The sequence below is a fragment of the Candoia aspera genome, chromosome 1 (genome assembly GCF_035149785.1).
Source record: "Candoia aspera isolate rCanAsp1 chromosome 1, rCanAsp1.hap2, whole genome shotgun sequence".
NCBI lineage: Eukaryota > Metazoa > Chordata > Lepidosauria > Squamata > Boidae > Candoia > Candoia aspera.
In genome coordinates this window covers 321168709-321186074 of record NC_086153.1, presented here as the reverse complement: position 1 = coordinate 321186074, position 17366 = coordinate 321168709, and the positions used below count along the sequence as shown (strand labels likewise).

General features: G+C 43.1%; 1 protein-coding gene across 1 annotated transcript; it reads left to right on the top strand.

Annotated features, from left to right (window-relative positions):
- The first annotated feature begins 417 nt into the window (after positions 1–417).
- On the top strand, positions 418–16667 carry DACT1 (dishevelled binding antagonist of beta catenin 1). The gene is made up of 4 exons (XM_063290473.1): positions 418–906; positions 12459–12591; positions 13322–13477; positions 14366–16667. Exons 1-4 carry the CDS (start codon positions 520–522, stop codon positions 16210–16212), a joined length of 2523 nt encoding a protein of 840 aa, XP_063146543.1. The 5' UTR covers positions 418–519; the 3' UTR covers positions 16213–16667.
- The last annotated feature ends 699 nt before the right edge of the window (positions 16668–17366 follow it).

The window sequence follows — 17366 nt, the reverse complement described above, 5'->3', positions numbered from 1 at the left end:
GGAAGGAATGTGCTTCCGAAATATCTGAGAGGCAGTTCCACCATGTAAAGAGGAAAGTCCGACGAGGGAGGAAACGCGGTACCGCCCCACCCTGCGGGGGCGGCCAGACGGCTCTTTGGCGCAGGCGGATGGATGCGCGTGATCCTGAGGGGCGCTGCTCCTCGGGACTCCTCTGGGCCGGCTGGTCTGAGAGGCGGGGAAGACGGAGTGGGCGAGGAAATGCAGAACAGCCAGGAGAGAGAGAGGGAGAGAGAGAGAGAGAGGAGGAGCCGGGCAGGGAAAAGGGGGATTGGAAGAAGGACGCCGAGGGATAGAGAGGCAGGCAGCGGCGAAGCGGGAGCAGAAGGGACGGCGACGTTGCAGGGTGCGGGCGGGGCAGAGGGGATGCTGCTGCCAGGAGGTGCCAGAGCGGCTGGGTTTGCCGTCCGCCGCCCGCTTCTGAGAGTCTGAGGACTGAGGTTCGGTACCCCTGCAGTGCCCTCTGGACGGGATTCTGCCTGCGCTGAGCGGGGCTCGGGGATGAAGGCGAGTCCGGAGCCAGGGAAGCAGCAGCAGCAGCAGCAGCAGCAGGGCCAGGTGGCACCGGCTGCGGCTGCGGCTGCAGCGGGGAAGGAGCCCGATCCACGCCGGGCAAGGGACGGCGCCAAGAGCGAGGCGACGGAGGCGGAGCGGCTGCGCACCCGGGAGCGGCTGGAGGCCACCCTCGCCGGGCTGGCCGAATTGGAATTTCTGCGCCAGCGCCAGGAGTTGCGCGTCAAGCGGCTACTGGCCGCCGCGCCCGCCGCTTCCCTGGCCGGGGTCTGCTCCGGGGAGACGGCGAGAGGTGGAGCCGGAGCCGGGATCGCCCCGCGCAGCTTGGAGGAGAAGTTCCTGGAGGAGAACATCCTGCTCCTGCGGAGGCAGCTGGTGAGCCGAGCCGAGCCGGTCGGTGCGCTGCAGGGGCGCAGCCAGACCGAAGTGGGGAGGGGGAGGCCGCGGGGACTCCTGCTGGACCTGGTCAGCTGCGGAAGGAAGGCGTGTGGGAACCCGGCTCTTGGGCTCATTTTAACCCAATTCCATTTTAACCCAATTCCTTCCCACCAACATGTGGGAAGGGTGTCTCTGAACGTGTACAAAGCGCCTATGTAGGGTGCGTGTGCTTCCGCGCAGGTGGGAATTGGTTACCGTGGCCACATGAAATTCCGCCCCCTCTTCTTCGGGGTGTCTCCCATTTGTCTTAGGGAGCTGGCGGGGGAAATGGTCTCTGTCGAGCATCGGTTGCGCCTGGTCGTTTGCGGTGCAGAAGAGAAACGGGGCAGGGGCAGAGGGAGAAAGAGGGTTTGAAAAATGAGGGTCACTCACGCTGGGTCGGAGGTTTTAAATATCTGCTCGGACCCTGCCAAGGTAAGGATGCCCCACTTCGAGCTGCTAACAGCGGATCCCACCCCCGCCCTTCAAAGCGAGCAGTTTTAGTTTGGGGCGTCGCGAGGCTGGAGGACCGCAGGAAATTGCAACCTTCTCTCCTCGGCCGAAGTGGGGCATCGTCGTACAATGGAGCACCGTAGAGGCACCGGCTTCCTCATCCCCCCTCCCCGAAGAAGCAGCTCAGCTGAACTGAGGATGGCTCGGGGTGTCAGATGGGGGGAATGGCGAGGCAGACGCCGACTCTTTTGTGGAATGGATGTGATGCTTGCTTCTGCTGGAGGGGCTGAAGGTACCTGCAAGGTCCCCTTAGATTCGAGGTCGGTGGCAGGCAGGCTGTGGGGAGGAGTGGGCTCAAATGGAGCAATAAGTGGGCAGAGAGGAACCCCATGATAGGTTGTCGGGGACTTTTAAGCAGCTTGATGAAGGGTGGTTTCTCAGTATTCCAAAACAGCACACTTCCAGGACTGGGTGTACACAGTACTAAGGAGAATCTAACAGTGTGGTGGAGGCAGTCTCCCCACCTGGGCAGGACAGCTGGCCTCCCCCTCTTAGCCTTCTGCATCATGGCCTGCCCTTGGCCCATCCTCTTTTGGCTAACAATAGCTGCCATACCTGTAGTATATGGTGATTAATTACTGCAGGTCTAAATGGGGTTTTTTTGTCATCACCTGCACTGAATGGGACCAGTGGGAATAACCCCCTTGCCCTCCCCCTAAATCCAGCACATTTAGGCTTTGGTGCTGCAGCTAGTGCAGTTCTTCCAGTCTTTTACATATGGGGGTGTGTGCATGTGTGAAGGCTTAGGAGGAGCCTAGCAGGAGTCTGGTTGGGCATCAAGTTGCATATTAGATTGGCTGCTGAAGGAAATCAATTCACCTCCTGCAGATGCTGTTAATGTTGTTGGTGTTGGCAGTAGACAAAAGCTGGGGCTGGACTGGGAAGAAAGCATTTATCTTATTGAGTTTCTGTCAGTGCCGCAGGAGCATATGTGGGTCTCTTGCATTAATGCTGTAGTAGAGCGGGAGGAAAGGACATAAATGAATCCAGTCATCAGCTGATTTCCATTGTTACTCTGCAAACTGGGTGCAAATGTTCTTGAATGAAGCTGCTGGGGATAATGGGTACTGTCCTCCCAGGAAACAATATAGCTGCAGAAATCCCATTGAAATGAATATGAAGCACTGAAAATCAATGGTGTTCTCTGCAGCACATTTAACACAAAGGCTGCAAAGAGCTCAAGGGGAAAAAAATCAAAATCGAGGGCTGCTTTGCTCAACTGGAATCCCATCCCCTTTCCCAGTTGCATTCCAGTGAAACATGTGAAGGGAGGGGAAGTGAGGCTTTTGGAGCAAGAAGCTCTCTGCTGGATTGCGACCAGCAGTGAATCTGGAGGTCTTCCTGTTCATCATTTTAATAGGGGCTTGGAGGGCATCACTTTTCAGGAAGGCTGTTAATTTAGACATAATCAAAAGAAAGGATTGTTAGAACTACAGTCTTGGGGCTGTTGCCTAAGCAGCCAATAAAGAGGCTGCCCGTGGTTTCTGTGTCACACAGATCTGAGTTCCCTGCCAGGGCAAGGCAAGGCAAGGCTTCTGTGCCAGCAAAGCTCTGTGTCTGCAGAGTCAGGGAGCCAAAAGCCATAAAATAGAGGGAAATGTTGCAGATGATACACAGCTGACTTTGAACCTGATATTAAAGGTTGTGAGGACATGCCAAGTTTACAATTTCTCAGAAACTTCAGGGAAATGGGGAACAGGCAGAATGTGGCAGGGAACATGACAGAAACCCAAAAGTTTGAGACTTGTGAAATTCAGTCTTTACTGCTCACCCTGTTTTTTGGTCCTCATTATTTCTCTCCCTGGAAGAAGCCAGTGGCAAATCCCTTCAGTATTGTTGTTGCCGAGAAAACTCTGTGGATGTGTCCATGATGTCACCTCAGGAGTCAAACTCAACTTGAAGAAAACTCTATCCCCCTCCAGCCCATTTGCCCTGCTGTAATTTGCAATTGTTGCAGATACTATAATTTGCATATCTTAAAATATATCAGTCCTTTCAGAGGTAAGAAGAATCTCCTTCTGTGCTTTAGGATTTTGGTGGTTTTGGTTCTAGTCAACTACATAGCTTTCCCTTCCAATAACTAGGTAGTATTCCAAATATACCCACAGATCTGATCCTGGAGCAGTTGGGAATATGGAAATTTTCCATGTCTCCTTACAAGCTTTACCAGTTGGCATCCAAGGCATCCAATAGTTTGTGCCGGGGGAGGTGGGGGAGGCATGCATGTGATTCAGCCTATGTTATACAGTCTGAGCTGGGAGCAAGAATGCAAAAAGTTCATTTGCATGTTAACCAGCTTTAGTTCCAGCCATTCCCACCTATTAATATCCTCAGGAAAGATATCAAAATAGGAAGTAATTTATTATAGTAAGAGGGCAGACGCTGATGCTAGGGAAAGTGGAAGGCAAAAGGAAGAGGGGCCGACCAAGGGCAAGATGGGTGATATTCTAGAGGTGACGGACTCGTCCCTGGGGGAGCTGGGGGTGTTGACGACCAACAAGAAGCTCTGGCGTGGGCTGGTCCATGAAGTCACGAAGAGTCGGAAGCGACTGAACGAATAAACAACAAAGAGGGCATTGGCTTGGAAATGGAAAGATAATTCCTCCCCACTTTCTTGCTTTCAGACAGATAGCTTTGAGATTTGCATATAAAGCTGGACCATAGCTGGATCCACATATTGCACTAAGCTATAGACTGTGATTTGTAAATGACAGTGGCTAGATTCATACGTGATGCTCAGTCAAACACGGAAGTGAATCCAGCTATAATACGGGCTGTTTCTTTTGCTTTTAAGGGATGCAAAACCTTTTGTGTTCCATGGTCCATATTTAGTCTCTGGATAGCATGTTGAAGGCCTACTCCAGAAACCGGATGAGGCTAGGACAAAAATGATGTGTGATTTGATTTATAGCAATGCAATTAACATTAATTAATAAAAATATTTAAATGCAGTTAATTAATGCACATGGTTACTGGTCAAATCTCATCTGCAGTATTGTGAACTCTTACGGACTCTTTCCTTTAAGGATAGTGTGGCAAACTGGAATATGTCCAGAGGGAGTAGCCAAAGATGGTGAGGGGCCTAGACGCCAAGTATTATGAGGACTTTTTTCAGGAGTTGAGTATATTAAGCCTGGAGATCTGATCATCTGAAGGGCTGTCAATATACCCACCTACTGCATGATAGATAGGAAGCTAACTAGTGCTTTCAGGTAAAATAGAATTTTAAAACTTCCTAACAGTTTTAGTTGCTCAGCAGAGGGACAGATTTTCTCAGAAAGGTAGTAAAGTTCCCTTTTTAGAAGTTTTGATGCAAAATCTGAGTATGTAAATTCATCTATCAAGAATGCAATCATAGCAAATTTCCTGGTTTTTCAGGGGATGGATGAAATGACTTTTGGGAGACCTTCCTCCTATGCAACCTGATTAACACAGTTTGCTAACTCATGCTTTACTTAATCATTATTTGCTGAATTAACTGTAACTGAATTCTGGCCAGGTACAATTCAGAGTGCTAGTTTTGACGCGCAAGTTCCTACATAGCCTGGCATCCAGGTACCTTCAAGAACATTTACTTCAACTAGTGTTGAGGCCTGACTGAAGAGATGCTCCTGGAGAAGCTACTTGTGGTCCTCCAGTTTTGTGAGGTGAGGGGGACTAAACCAGAAATTCTGTTTTCTGATCATGGCATCCATCCTCTGGAACAGCCTCCTTCTAGAAGATATGCTGGCCTCCTTGGTGGTGGCTTCCAGAAGGTAGTGAAGAATGAAGTCTTCTGGAAAGCCTTTGGGGAGTGACTGTGAAACCAGATTTTATTAGTTAATTAATTAGTTTATTGGTATTATGTATTATTTATTATAGTTTTGTTTTATTTTGATCTTTCTGATTTTGTAGTGGTTTTATTATGTTTCATATTGTTGTAAGCTGCCGTAAATTCAGTGGTATACAATAAACAAATTAATATATATAGCTTGCTAAGCCATGAGCCGTGGTTTACAAACCACAGTGGCTGAATTCAGACATTACTTTGCTAAATGTGAGTTGTTTGAGCAGGTAGTTAGATCCTGTAGTTCTCAAGACAACTTCTACTAAGGAGACAGAGAAATTCTTTTAGAAGAATTTCAACTTTATTCTGATTCCATCTTCAGATATTCTTTGTTACCAGGTGGAAGTCTCAAGCCTTATGTAGCTTGCTAGTGTTGGGGATCAATCTATGGGTTGATGTGTTCAAATATTTAAACTAATATACACACAGTAATCTAAACATGATGTTTTATCTTTACTGCCCTCTTTCTTTAAAATTTTGTAGATACTGTAAGGAAAGCGGCAATTACAAGCTGATTATTATTTCTGCCATTTATCTATAAAGTTATGTAAAATAGCTTTAGTTCTTAAGGAGACTGCATCAGTATATAGGTAATATAAAGATCAGTGCTTATCCCATGGAACTGACATTCTAAATCAGAGGTAGGGAGCCAATGGCCATCCAGATGTTGCTAGTTATGTCTTCCACCCTGATGATGCTCAGGAAGTTCTGAAAACCTGGCTTTCCCCCCAGACCTTGGGTTAAGATGGGTGCCAAGGCCCTGTGGGATTTTATGTGTTTGATGAATGGTCTTTTCCAGACATGAAGTTGATATAGATATAGATATAGATATATAGATATATGATTTTTTGTTAAAAAAGAAGATAAAAAGTAATGCAGAGTAAGAAAAAGGAAAGACAAATAAATCAAAGAGAAAGCTAGAAGTGCAAGAAAGGGAAAAAAAAGGAAAAGAGAAAAGAAAGAAAAATGATACAAAGAAGTAGCTTCCAGTCTTCTTTGCACCAGTTATAAGTACAAGTATAAATTTACCTCTTACTCTATGGTTACAGTGTAACTCTTTTCTTTCGTATAATCTATCCTGTCTAATCATCAAATCCATAAATCACAAGTTCATTTTTTTTCAAAAAGTCTATAAGAGGTTTCCAGTCAGCAGTAAACATAGATATTGTCTTTTTTCTAATCAAAGAAGTCAATTTGGCCACCTCAGCAAGTTCCATCATCTTCACCAACCATTCCTTCATTCTGGGTAGTGCTGAATCTTTCCATCTTGGTGCATACAATAATCTTGCTGCAGTTATCATGTACAGAAACAGAGTCCCCCTCTTGGGGGGAGATTGGCGGTAATAGAAATGTGAACAATAAATAAAATAAAATAAAATAAAGTTCCATAACTTTTTTCCAATTGTCCATAAATACCAAAAAAAAAAAAAACCCAGGTCACAATTGTATATTAATCTTTAAAATCCTCTGAATCAGGGTATGTATTTCAACTGAGAATTTTCTAGCTTTTTTACATGTCCACCAAACATGATAAAATGTCCCTTCTTGTTCACTTTTCCAACATAAATTTGAAGTGCCTTTATACATTCTAGACAATTTGTCTGGTGACATATACCAACGGTACAGCATTTTGTAAAAAAATTCTTTAAGATTATAACATAGTGTAAATTTCAATCCTTTCAGCCACATATTTTCCCATTGTTCCATCTGTATCTTATAACCAAAAATTTTAGCCTACTTGATCATTCATTCTTTCTCTTGTTCTTCTGTTTTAAATTTCAATAAAAGTTTATATATTTTAGCAATTATATGTTCATCATTTGTACACAGTTTTGTTTCAAACTCAGTCTTACACTGTTCAAAACCATGCATTCTTTTGTCGACTATAAATCTTTCTAATAATTGTAAATAAGAGAACCATTGACAACTATATCCCTCTACCACCAGTTCTTATCTTGATTTTATTTTACATTCCCCTTGACAAAATTCTAGTATCTCACAATAAATTGGTTATTTGTGTGTGCCTATTATTTCTCATCTATAAAATGTTTCTTGTGCTGAGAGCCACAAAGGTGTTTTCAGGCACAACCTGGGTTTGGATCTACAGTATTCTGTATTCTCAATATGGCACGTCTAATATAATGAAAATCCACATTAACCTTGACTTTATCGTACCACAAATATCCATGCCACCCAAATCTCAGGTGGTGTCCTTCTAACTCCAAAAGCTTTCTATTTCTCAGCAGCACCCACTCTTTCATCCAAACCAAACAGCAAGTTACAAAATTTCAAATCAGGTCAACCCAATCCTTCTCTTTCCTCTTCCTAACATCTTATATTTAACACATGGTTTTTTCCCCTGCTATGCAAATTTAGATATATCCTTCTGCCATTGTTTAAATGGTACATCAGTTGACAAAACAGGTATTGTCTGAAACAAAAACATCATTCTAGGCAAGACCTTCATTTTTATCACAGAAATTTTCTCCTCAGCAGTGACAGTTGTAGTTTCTCCCATCTTAACATGTCTTTTTAAACTACATTCCATGTCTTAACATAGTTATTTTGAAATAACATACAGTTCATATTTGTCATAGTGATACCCAGATATTTTACCTTCTTCTCAATCTTAAAACCTGTTTTATTCATCAATTCTGTTTGACCCTCTATTTTCATATTTTTGGTTAACATGTTTGTCTTCTGTTTATTACTCTTGAAACCTGCTAATGCACCAAATTCTTTTAATTTGCCCATTCATATTTTAATTCCCTTTAAAGGATCTTCAGAACCAACCAACCACACTAGCAAAAGCCCTTAACTTATATGTTTCTTTTTAAATCTTTACTCCCATATATCATTATTTAGTATTTCAAGAACCAAAATAAACAAGAGAGGAGACAGTGGGCATCCCTGTCTTGTTCCTTTTTGTATCTCTCAGGTTTTTGTTAGATCTTCATTAACAATTATGTGTGCTTTCTGTAAAGTGTAAACCAGTCTTACCCATTTTACAAAGTTCTCTCCAAAATTCTTATCTTCCAAAATCTTGAACAAGAAAGCCCAATTCAAATTGTCAAAGGCCTTCTCTGCATCTAAGAAAATCAATGTGGCTTGTTTTTCATTATGCTGCTCCAAATATTCCAAAATGTCCAACACATTTCTAACATTGTCCTTTAACTGTTTTTTAGGTAAAAACCCACATTGTCAGATTATCTAGTTCTCTTTCCAACTCTCTGTCTATAATTTGTTTTACTCTCCAAAATTTCCACTTGGCCGTTAATTTGTTTCACATCTCCAGACACTTGTTTTACAAAGCTTTCCATCTTCTTAACTTCTTTTTTCATCTTCTCTTCCATCTTTACAAGTCTTTCATCCATTCTTTTTTCAAAAGCTGTCAATTTCGTATCAAGTGATTCAGCTAACTTACTGTCCAGTTGCTCAAACATTTCCTGAAGCAAATCTGGTGTAATTCCTCTCTCTCTGCAGGTTGCTGTAGTGATCCTCTCCTCCCCTCTACTATTTATGCTGCTTTTCTGCTGGTTGGCATTATGATAATATAATCCAAAAAACCGTCTTTAAAACCGTTTTTTCTTTATTCCTTTGTAATCCAGAAAAAATAATAACTCACCAAGTTGAATTTTCTTATCCTGCCACTCAGAAAATCTCTAGCTGTAAAATAGTTACATCCGAAACTGGTAAAAAAATGAGGCTCATGTGAACCTTATATCCATATAGGCTACATTATGGCTGTGAGCTCGATTGAAATCCCTTGACTCCCAGCTGCTCAATCTTGGTTAATCTCTGAAGGCTGAGCCGGGGTAGACCTGCTTAGTACTTGGATAGAGACCTCAAAGCCATGCTTGGGCTATAGGCTAAGCCGGAAAGTTAGTGAACATCCCAGAAGAAGGCAGTGCCAAACCATTTCTACAGACCCCGAGAAAACAACATGCAAATGTATCTGAACTTGAACTTGACTAGAAGAAGGCTTTACCTTTTCTTTACTCTGCTTTTGTGTCCAGTAATGTTGATCTCATGACTATTTTGACATGAGCAGAATTGGAACTGGACAGGCACTGATAGGGCCAAGCTTATGACGTGGGTGTTCTCTGTCCATATCAGCTTCTCGGAAGAGAATCTGGAGCTACTTGGGGCTATAGAGACTTACAGTATTTGTGACTGTCTGTCATTGCTTTTGAGGATGTTATGATAGGCTACGTGCACACAATACCTTTTGCCTTCTTACTGAATTAACTCATTTCCTGGATTCTCACAATACACTGAGTCATAAATTAATCAAATGGATTGGGTTCACACAACACAGCTACAAAGCTACAAAACACGGCACCCATGGTAATGGTATGAATTTGCTAGAACTTTTAACTGCCTTGGTATGCATTTCGGATACACAGGATGGTTGAAAAATCAAGACGGTCGTGATCAAAGATCTCCCCTTTTCTACATGTAGCGCAATGCATGTAAAAAAGAGCAGCGCTTTGATCACATGGCTGTGGCCACCTTCTGGACTTTTTTGACCCCCTACCCCCTCCCCCGTAGACACCCCTGGGTGCATACAACTAACCTGGGAAATGTAGGCTAGAAAACAGATTTGAACTGAAGTGGAGAATTATGCAGTGCAGGAGTTGCTGTTTACCTTGGTACCAGGGGCACAGACACAGATGTACGTGTGTTGTTATGCACAGTATGCATCACAGGCAGAGCTGCGGTGTGGTTACCCTTGGATGTGGCTAGTCAGCAAAGATGCTTGCTTTGTCTCTGTAACTGCCCTCATCCAGACAGAAGAGCGAGAGCAGAGAGAGAGAGAGAGAGCAGCAACCTTTGTGAATGGGGGTAGGATAATACAGGGGAATTCTTCCTCCCTCCTTCAGGCAAATGGAGAAAAAAATTACACTCCACTGAATAGAGGAAGAAAGCCCATAGTCAACAAGGACTTCTTTCAGTAGGAAAGGTTTTTCCCCTCCCATTGTAGCCAATGGATGAACACACTCCATTGGATTGCATAACAAAGGCGTGTTCTGATTGGTATCTCTTCATCCTGCTCTTGGAAGTCCAGTGCCATGTAGTGCTCCCTCTGTCAGGATAAGCCCTTCTGCATTTCTTAGGAAAAAAGGCATGTGGAGATGAATGTCTTTTCATCTCCAATTTTCCCCAAATGAGATCTATTCCTTTCCTCTGCTTCCAAGCTTTCTCATAGGCCCAGAACAGCTTTGGAGAAAAGGTGAAAAAAACAGATGGATTTTTTTCCCAGCTGGTCAAAAATTATTCCATAAATGTGCCGTAACAAGGCAACCAGAGTCTGCAAAAACCTGAAGCGCTTGCCCCTTAAGTAACACTTCAGAAGGTGCTTCCCCATTCACAAGCAGCATCCGAATGGCCTTGGATTATTAAGTGATTTGGGGTGCACGAAACCGCCCTTGAATGACAGCATGCTGAGAAGCAGAGGAATTGACACATTTGTCCTGCCAGATGGAACCCTATAAGGTAGTGAATTCTCCATTTTTCTTTTTCTGAGAAGCAGTACTTTTTCAGAGAAATGAAGTGAAATATTGGAAGATGCAGAGCAGAGTATATACGTAAAATGAAAGCTTTGTGTAACAGTGATATTGATGGATAGATATAATTATAAGATTCAGCAGGAAAACTGATTGCTCTGACCTGAGGTTAATGAGCTTATTTTAAACTCATTTGATAACACTATGCATGAAGAATATCTTTTGCTTAAGCTCTCTTGTTGCTTCCAGCAAGCGATCCATTTCTCTAACAGAGGATGAAGAAGGGGATTACCACTTGGGCTTCAACTGCTTTGATCTAGTTCTTCTAATCGCAATAACATCACTTATAAGGATATAGAATCATAATTTGTCATTAGCATAGGCTAATATATAGCCTGAACAATTCAGACAAGATACCTGTCTTGGGCTGTTTATTTTGCAGAAGAGCAGAGCTGGGAATTCTGCCAGTTGTAACCCAAAACATCTGGAGGGCACCAGGCTGGGGAAACCTGTATTATAACATAGGCCTGTAATTCTATGCAAGTTCAGGAAAAGGTCAGCCAGAGTTTAACTATCTTGAATGAAACTCAGTTTCTTGCCTCATTTTTAAAGTTTATCCTGTCTTTCCTTTACAAAAAAAAAACACCTCTGTCAACTTATAACATTTGCAATTACAACTTAAGTCTAAAAACTTACCCATGTGCTAAAATTAAAGCATCAATGTTATTGTGTAAACCTTGTGTGCATTTCTCTTCCCTCCGTAATTAAAATGGTTTCAGTTAATTAAGAGCTTGGTTGAACAAGACAGATTTAATATGGCCACCTACATAAGTCTAGTGACAGCACTAGGGGAAATTTTAAGTTTCTAAAGCCGGAACGCCACTGTGTAAAGACTCATCTGATAGCTCAATCACCTTGTTTCTGAAGGCAGGAGGTGTCTAGAGAAGAGCTTCAGATAAAGACCTAATTATTGGCTGGGTTCACATGGAACATGCTTGAAAGTAAGATTGTGGATGGATGGATGGATGTTTTATAGCTGCAGGCTAGAGGTGGGATAAATGGCTGAACACAAATATAGGGAATTTGTGAGCTTCAGAAAGTACAAGAATTAAGTCATTCTTAGAGTGGGACCTAGGTTGCTTGGAGGCAGAATGTTGAATTTGGGAGTGTGTGCCAATGAGCATTCAACCATCTGATAAGATGAAACAGGAGAAGGGAAAATTTGAATAGTCACAGATCCATAAACACAATTATCACTGGTTTTCAGAAATATAATTCTGGTAACAATTAGAGAAGACATTTCAATATCCCTTACTCTAAGAGTAATCTCTCTTAATAACAAAAAGTGTCCTGGATCTGTATATAGAGACCAAAAGTATGTCTTACAAAATAGCTCTATGCTGTGTTTGTGTGTGGCACCCTTGCACACTCAACTCCTTTCTTATTCATTCTTTATGTGTGCAATACCAAAATGATATAAAGGGAAAACACTTGGCCTTTGGAACAGGAAGTAAGAAAGCCAAAACTTTGGCTACTAGAAACAATATTTGTTCACAAAATCTAGTGACAATGGGCTAGATATATTTTAGACATTGCTATAAGTATATTTATTCTTCCTTGGTTGATCATACTGAAATCTGTTTTCTCTCTGGCTATTATTTCAGAACTGCTTAAGAAGAAGAGATGCTGGCTTATTAAACCAATTGCAAGAATTGGACAAACAGATCAGTGATTTGAGGCTGGATGTTGAAAAGACAGCAGATGAACACCTAGACATGGATAGCCGTCCCAGCTCAGGTAGGCATTTTATGTAGCTGAGCTGGGCTAGGGTGGTCCATAGACTTCAGGTCTTGTAGAAGAGGGCTTGGCAATGCGGCATTCTGTGGGTGCCCAGGCATCTATGACATCCCTAGGTACAGTCCACAGAACTCCAGTGTTAAATAAAAAATGTCAGATGGCTTCCATCTTGAATGGAAAAGGCAACTGCCAAGGAACTATAACTTACAGAGAATAGTTATGCTGTAAGGAACAAGCTGAGAGGTTGCAGCAAACCCCCTGCCTGCTCAGCTGACATGAGTTGCTCTAGGTTCTTAGTTTAGGTTCAGTCTTGGTTGGAGGTCTGTATTATTGATACAGCATCCAAAAAGATGCCCATATCAAATGAAGCCTCCCTTTACTTTTACTGGCCTTTATGTATATCTGACAGCTATTGCATCTGCAGTCCTATATTTTGGTGTTTCTATCAAAGAAAAAAACCACTGATAGGCACTATTCCTGCAGCAGCATTTGACATTTGTTTACTAAAAGAAATGGGAAATTACTAGGGGAATTTTTTCATTAAGAAGTAAATGTCTCAGATCTATCAGGTTGCTACATTCTCTCCAGTCCATCGCGTTTTCTTAAACCAACTCCCATTTTATTTGGAGTAGGATTTTAGGCTCTGGAGGAATATGCTAGATTATTCCCCTATTCCTTTCTCATACTACTAACCAGGAGTAGCTTTAATGGATTCTTTTGTTTTTAATAGGGTTTTATGAGCTGAGTGATGGGGCTTCTGGATCTCTCTCCAACTCGTCAAACTCTGTTTTCAGTGAGTGTTTATCCAGTTGTCACTCCAGTACTTGCTTCTGCAGCTCTTTGGATGCATCCCTGAGTAGCTCTGAAGGTCGGCCCAAGTCTGCAGGTATAGCAAGAATTTCTAACACCCAGTGTGGCTAAGGGGATTTTCCTTTGCAGCGTATGCCAGGGTGTTCATGCAACCCACCAAGCTAACCACTGGGGCTGTTCTGGTTCCTGATCAGCTTTGTGCTTGTTTGTTCCTGGTCAGTAGATGCTGGGATAGATGGCAAGGACAGAAAACAATAACATTACCATAGGAGCTTCTACTGAGTTGACAACTGTTGGATGGTGTGATGGTATGATCCAACAGATCAGTTGCTACATTCACACAACACACTAAACTCAAAACATTTGGATCTGTTGTGTGAAGCCAGACACTGTAGTTTACAAACCATGGTTTATGACAGTATCTTCTGTGGACCAATCATGGTTTACTCAGTAAATGGTGATTAAGCAAAATATGGCTCATCCCTGATTCCATATCCTAATTTTTGCCCTAAGTGTAACCATCATCTGGTATAGAAAAAAAAAATAGGCTATAGCCAACAAGTTGGCAGGTAGGGGATGGAGAGAACTAGGACATGTCTTCAGCCCCGCCTTTATATCCTTTCTTTTTTAAGTGAATTTCAGTAATTTGGTAGGGATTAAATATTATAACAATAACATAATGCAAACAAAATAAAAGCTTTTAATTTGTATTATATTTTTATTTGTAATCTGACTCAAATGTGTGGGTTAAGGGAGCCATCCTTGGCTTTGAGCTCTCTAAGTATGTTGAGATTGGCATCTGCCAATCCAGATTTTACAGAAAACAGTATCCTTGGCTATGTTCTCAGTTGGATTGTAGACATGTATTATGATTAATCTAAATTACAGTAGGAAGTTATTACTTCCACTTTCAACTCCAAATGTTATTCCTTACTTATTTCATCCCCACCTCATTGAATTTCAGATTTCATCAGCTGGCTGGAGCATAACAAAGGAATCCAACACAATGACACAGTGGGGATGGCCTCTTGCTCTCCAATGCCACACTCAGATTCTCTTGACATTGTTGCAGATGTACATCCAAAATATCAGTGTGATCTGGTGTCTAAAAATGGAAATGATGTATACCGTTATCCCAGCCCCTTACATGCTGTTGCAGTGCAGAGCCCCATGTTTCTTCTGCCGGTGACCAGTAATCCCCCAGGAGAAGAAGAAGAAGAAAGAACCAGTGGCAATGCTGTTGATGTTTGTGCTGAAACTGAACTCAACTCAGAAAAAACAGTTGATTCTTGCCTCCCACACATCTCTCATTCTCCATCCTGTCCTTTGCCCAACAGAAAAATGGATGGATATATCTTAAGCCTTGTACAAAAAAAGGTCCCTTCAGTTAGGACTAATAAACCAAGAACGAATTTGAATGCAGACCTGGCCAAGGGGATTTTGAGACATGGAAGCTTGTGTCTTCGGCAGATGGCTGGTGTTGCTTCTAGCAATACCACTAACATTAAGAATCTCAATCAGTCACCTTCACATTCCGGTGAAACCAGCCTCACCCTAGATAACAGTGCCTTTTCTCCCATAAAACAGCATTCAAGAGAAATAGAGCATATGGAGTTAAAAAAGATACCTGCACCTGCTGTTTTCCCACCAAATGCTAATAATGATCAAAGCAAGCACACAATGAGGAATGTCAAAACTCAAGAAGTGATGCGATCCCCTGTGACTAAAAGTGATATTCCCAGGGAAAGTGGTCAACTCTTTTTGACATGTCCTAAAGAAAGCCCAGGACAGCACATAACAACCTTGAAGGAAAAGAAAGCCATCCAGCTTCCCAAAAAGCTATCATTTAAAAGCAATGAGATGCAGTCAGCTTGCTCTGTTTTGTCAAGTCAGGACAGCAGACCGTTCGTGGAATTTAAGAGCGAGGGGTCATCATCTCAGAGTCTGGAGGAGGGATTGCTAGTGAATGCCCAGTTCATACCTGCTCAGCCACAAACAGTCAGACTTCACAAAGGCACCAGGAGTGTCAAAATTCTCAAAAGTTCTATGGTGAAACACAAGTCTCATCTTGTCACAGTGCTGGAAAATGGACCTCAGGCTGGACGTGAGAGGGCCAAACCTGTGGGCAAGAAGTGTCACTTCCTGGATGACTTGGATACAAATAAGAAGGCAAGAAAGACCACTTTGAGAGGGAAGAAAGGTATCCATCCGCAGCCAGATGCCAACCTTCTGAGTCGGCAGCCAGGCGTATTTAAGACTGTGATGAGGCCCCATGGACACGGCAGGGAAACAGTGGTGGCCAAGCCCAAGCACAAGCGTGCTGACTATCGGCGCTGGAAACTGTCTGCAGAGGGGTCTTATGAAGACGCCCTTAGGAGGGCAAGGAGGAACAGGAGAGAAGCTATTGGAGCCTATTCACGGATTCCGCATCCTTATATTAGCCCCTATGCCTATGTTGCTAGTGACTCAGAATATTCGGCTGAATGTGAGTCCCTCTTCCACTCCACTGTAGTGGACACCAGCGAGGATGAAAGGAGCAACTACACCACCAACTGCTTTGGGGACAGTGAATCCAGCTTAAGTGGAGTGGAGTTTGTTGGTGAAAGCACAACCACCAGTGACTCAGATGAAAGCGGGGGCCTCCTTTGGTCCCAGTTTGTTCAGACACTTCCTATCCAGGCAGTGGCTGCTGCTTCAGAGCTCCATGAAAATGCAGCCAAAGCCTTTGTTAAGATTAAAGCATCCCATAACCTTAAGAAGAAAATCCTCCGCTTTCGGTCTGGCTCTCTCAAACTGATGACTACTGTCTAACTGCATATGAAAAATAAATTATAGCAGCAGTGATAGTAGCATCTCTGCCAATTGGCAAACCGTGTATGTGTAAGGGAAGTGGGTGCCAGGATTCTGGTGGGCCTTGGGCACGTTTCTTCAGGACTCGGGAGCTGTGCAGCAGAGTTGGCTCCAAGAGCGCCTTAACGGGCTGTCATCAGAGCTGCCTGCCTGAACAGCTTGAAGAGCAGGGCGAGCAACTTTCCTGTGACTGGAGCGCACACGTTTGTGCATGCCTGCTTTTTGGACTATAGAGGGTTTGCCCAGATCAAGCAAGTGAGGGAAGGGCAAGTCCCACAGGGTGACAGCGTTGTGCCATTCCAAGGTTTCCACATCTTTTCCAGCTTCAGAGGTCAGTTTAAGAATCACCACTGTAAGGTTATCCCAGGTTAAGGAATGATAACGTTTTTGGGATAGGGCCAAATATTGTAAACTTGTTTAGGGGGGATTTAAGGGTTAAAATGTTCATAGAATGAAAGTTTTTGTCTAAGCCATTTTGGGGGAATCTGGGGGCTACAAGTAAGGTGCTGGAGGACTCCATGTGAACCAGGGTGTCTACCTCTGATTTAAATTTTGAAATATCCCTTAAAACAGCAGAACACCGGGCGAATGTTATCCCCTTCTTCGGATGCATCAGTTTTGGCATGACAAGGGCCTGCTTTGCGAAAAGGGGAGAATCAGCTCTTCTGTGTTTACAGACTTCCCTGCTTGATGCCTGAAGGCCATTCTCACTTGCCTTAAGCAATCAGGCAAGTGGGTTCTTACAAGTCTGGTGTAAGCAGGGAACAGAAGGAAGAAGATATGGCAGCCTTTTCTAACCTGATACCTTCCAGTGTGGGGACTGCAATTCCCAGAATTCACAGCCATCAGGAAAGGTAGCAGTCCAGCCTATTAGGGAAGGTTGCCCTATACAGACCCTTTTTGATCCCTCTGGTGCCAGAAGTTCTTATGAAGATCTGACCAACACACATCTGCCTTCATAAACAAAACAAGGTGCTTCTTGTAAATAATTTTTCTAGAATGCTATTTTTAAGGCACATATTTAAGTCTTAATGGACTGCTTAAGTAATGTCCCTTGAACCTCCACGTTTTTGAGTCAACACTAGTGCCTTTTAAGTGGTGGAAACAAAGGCCAC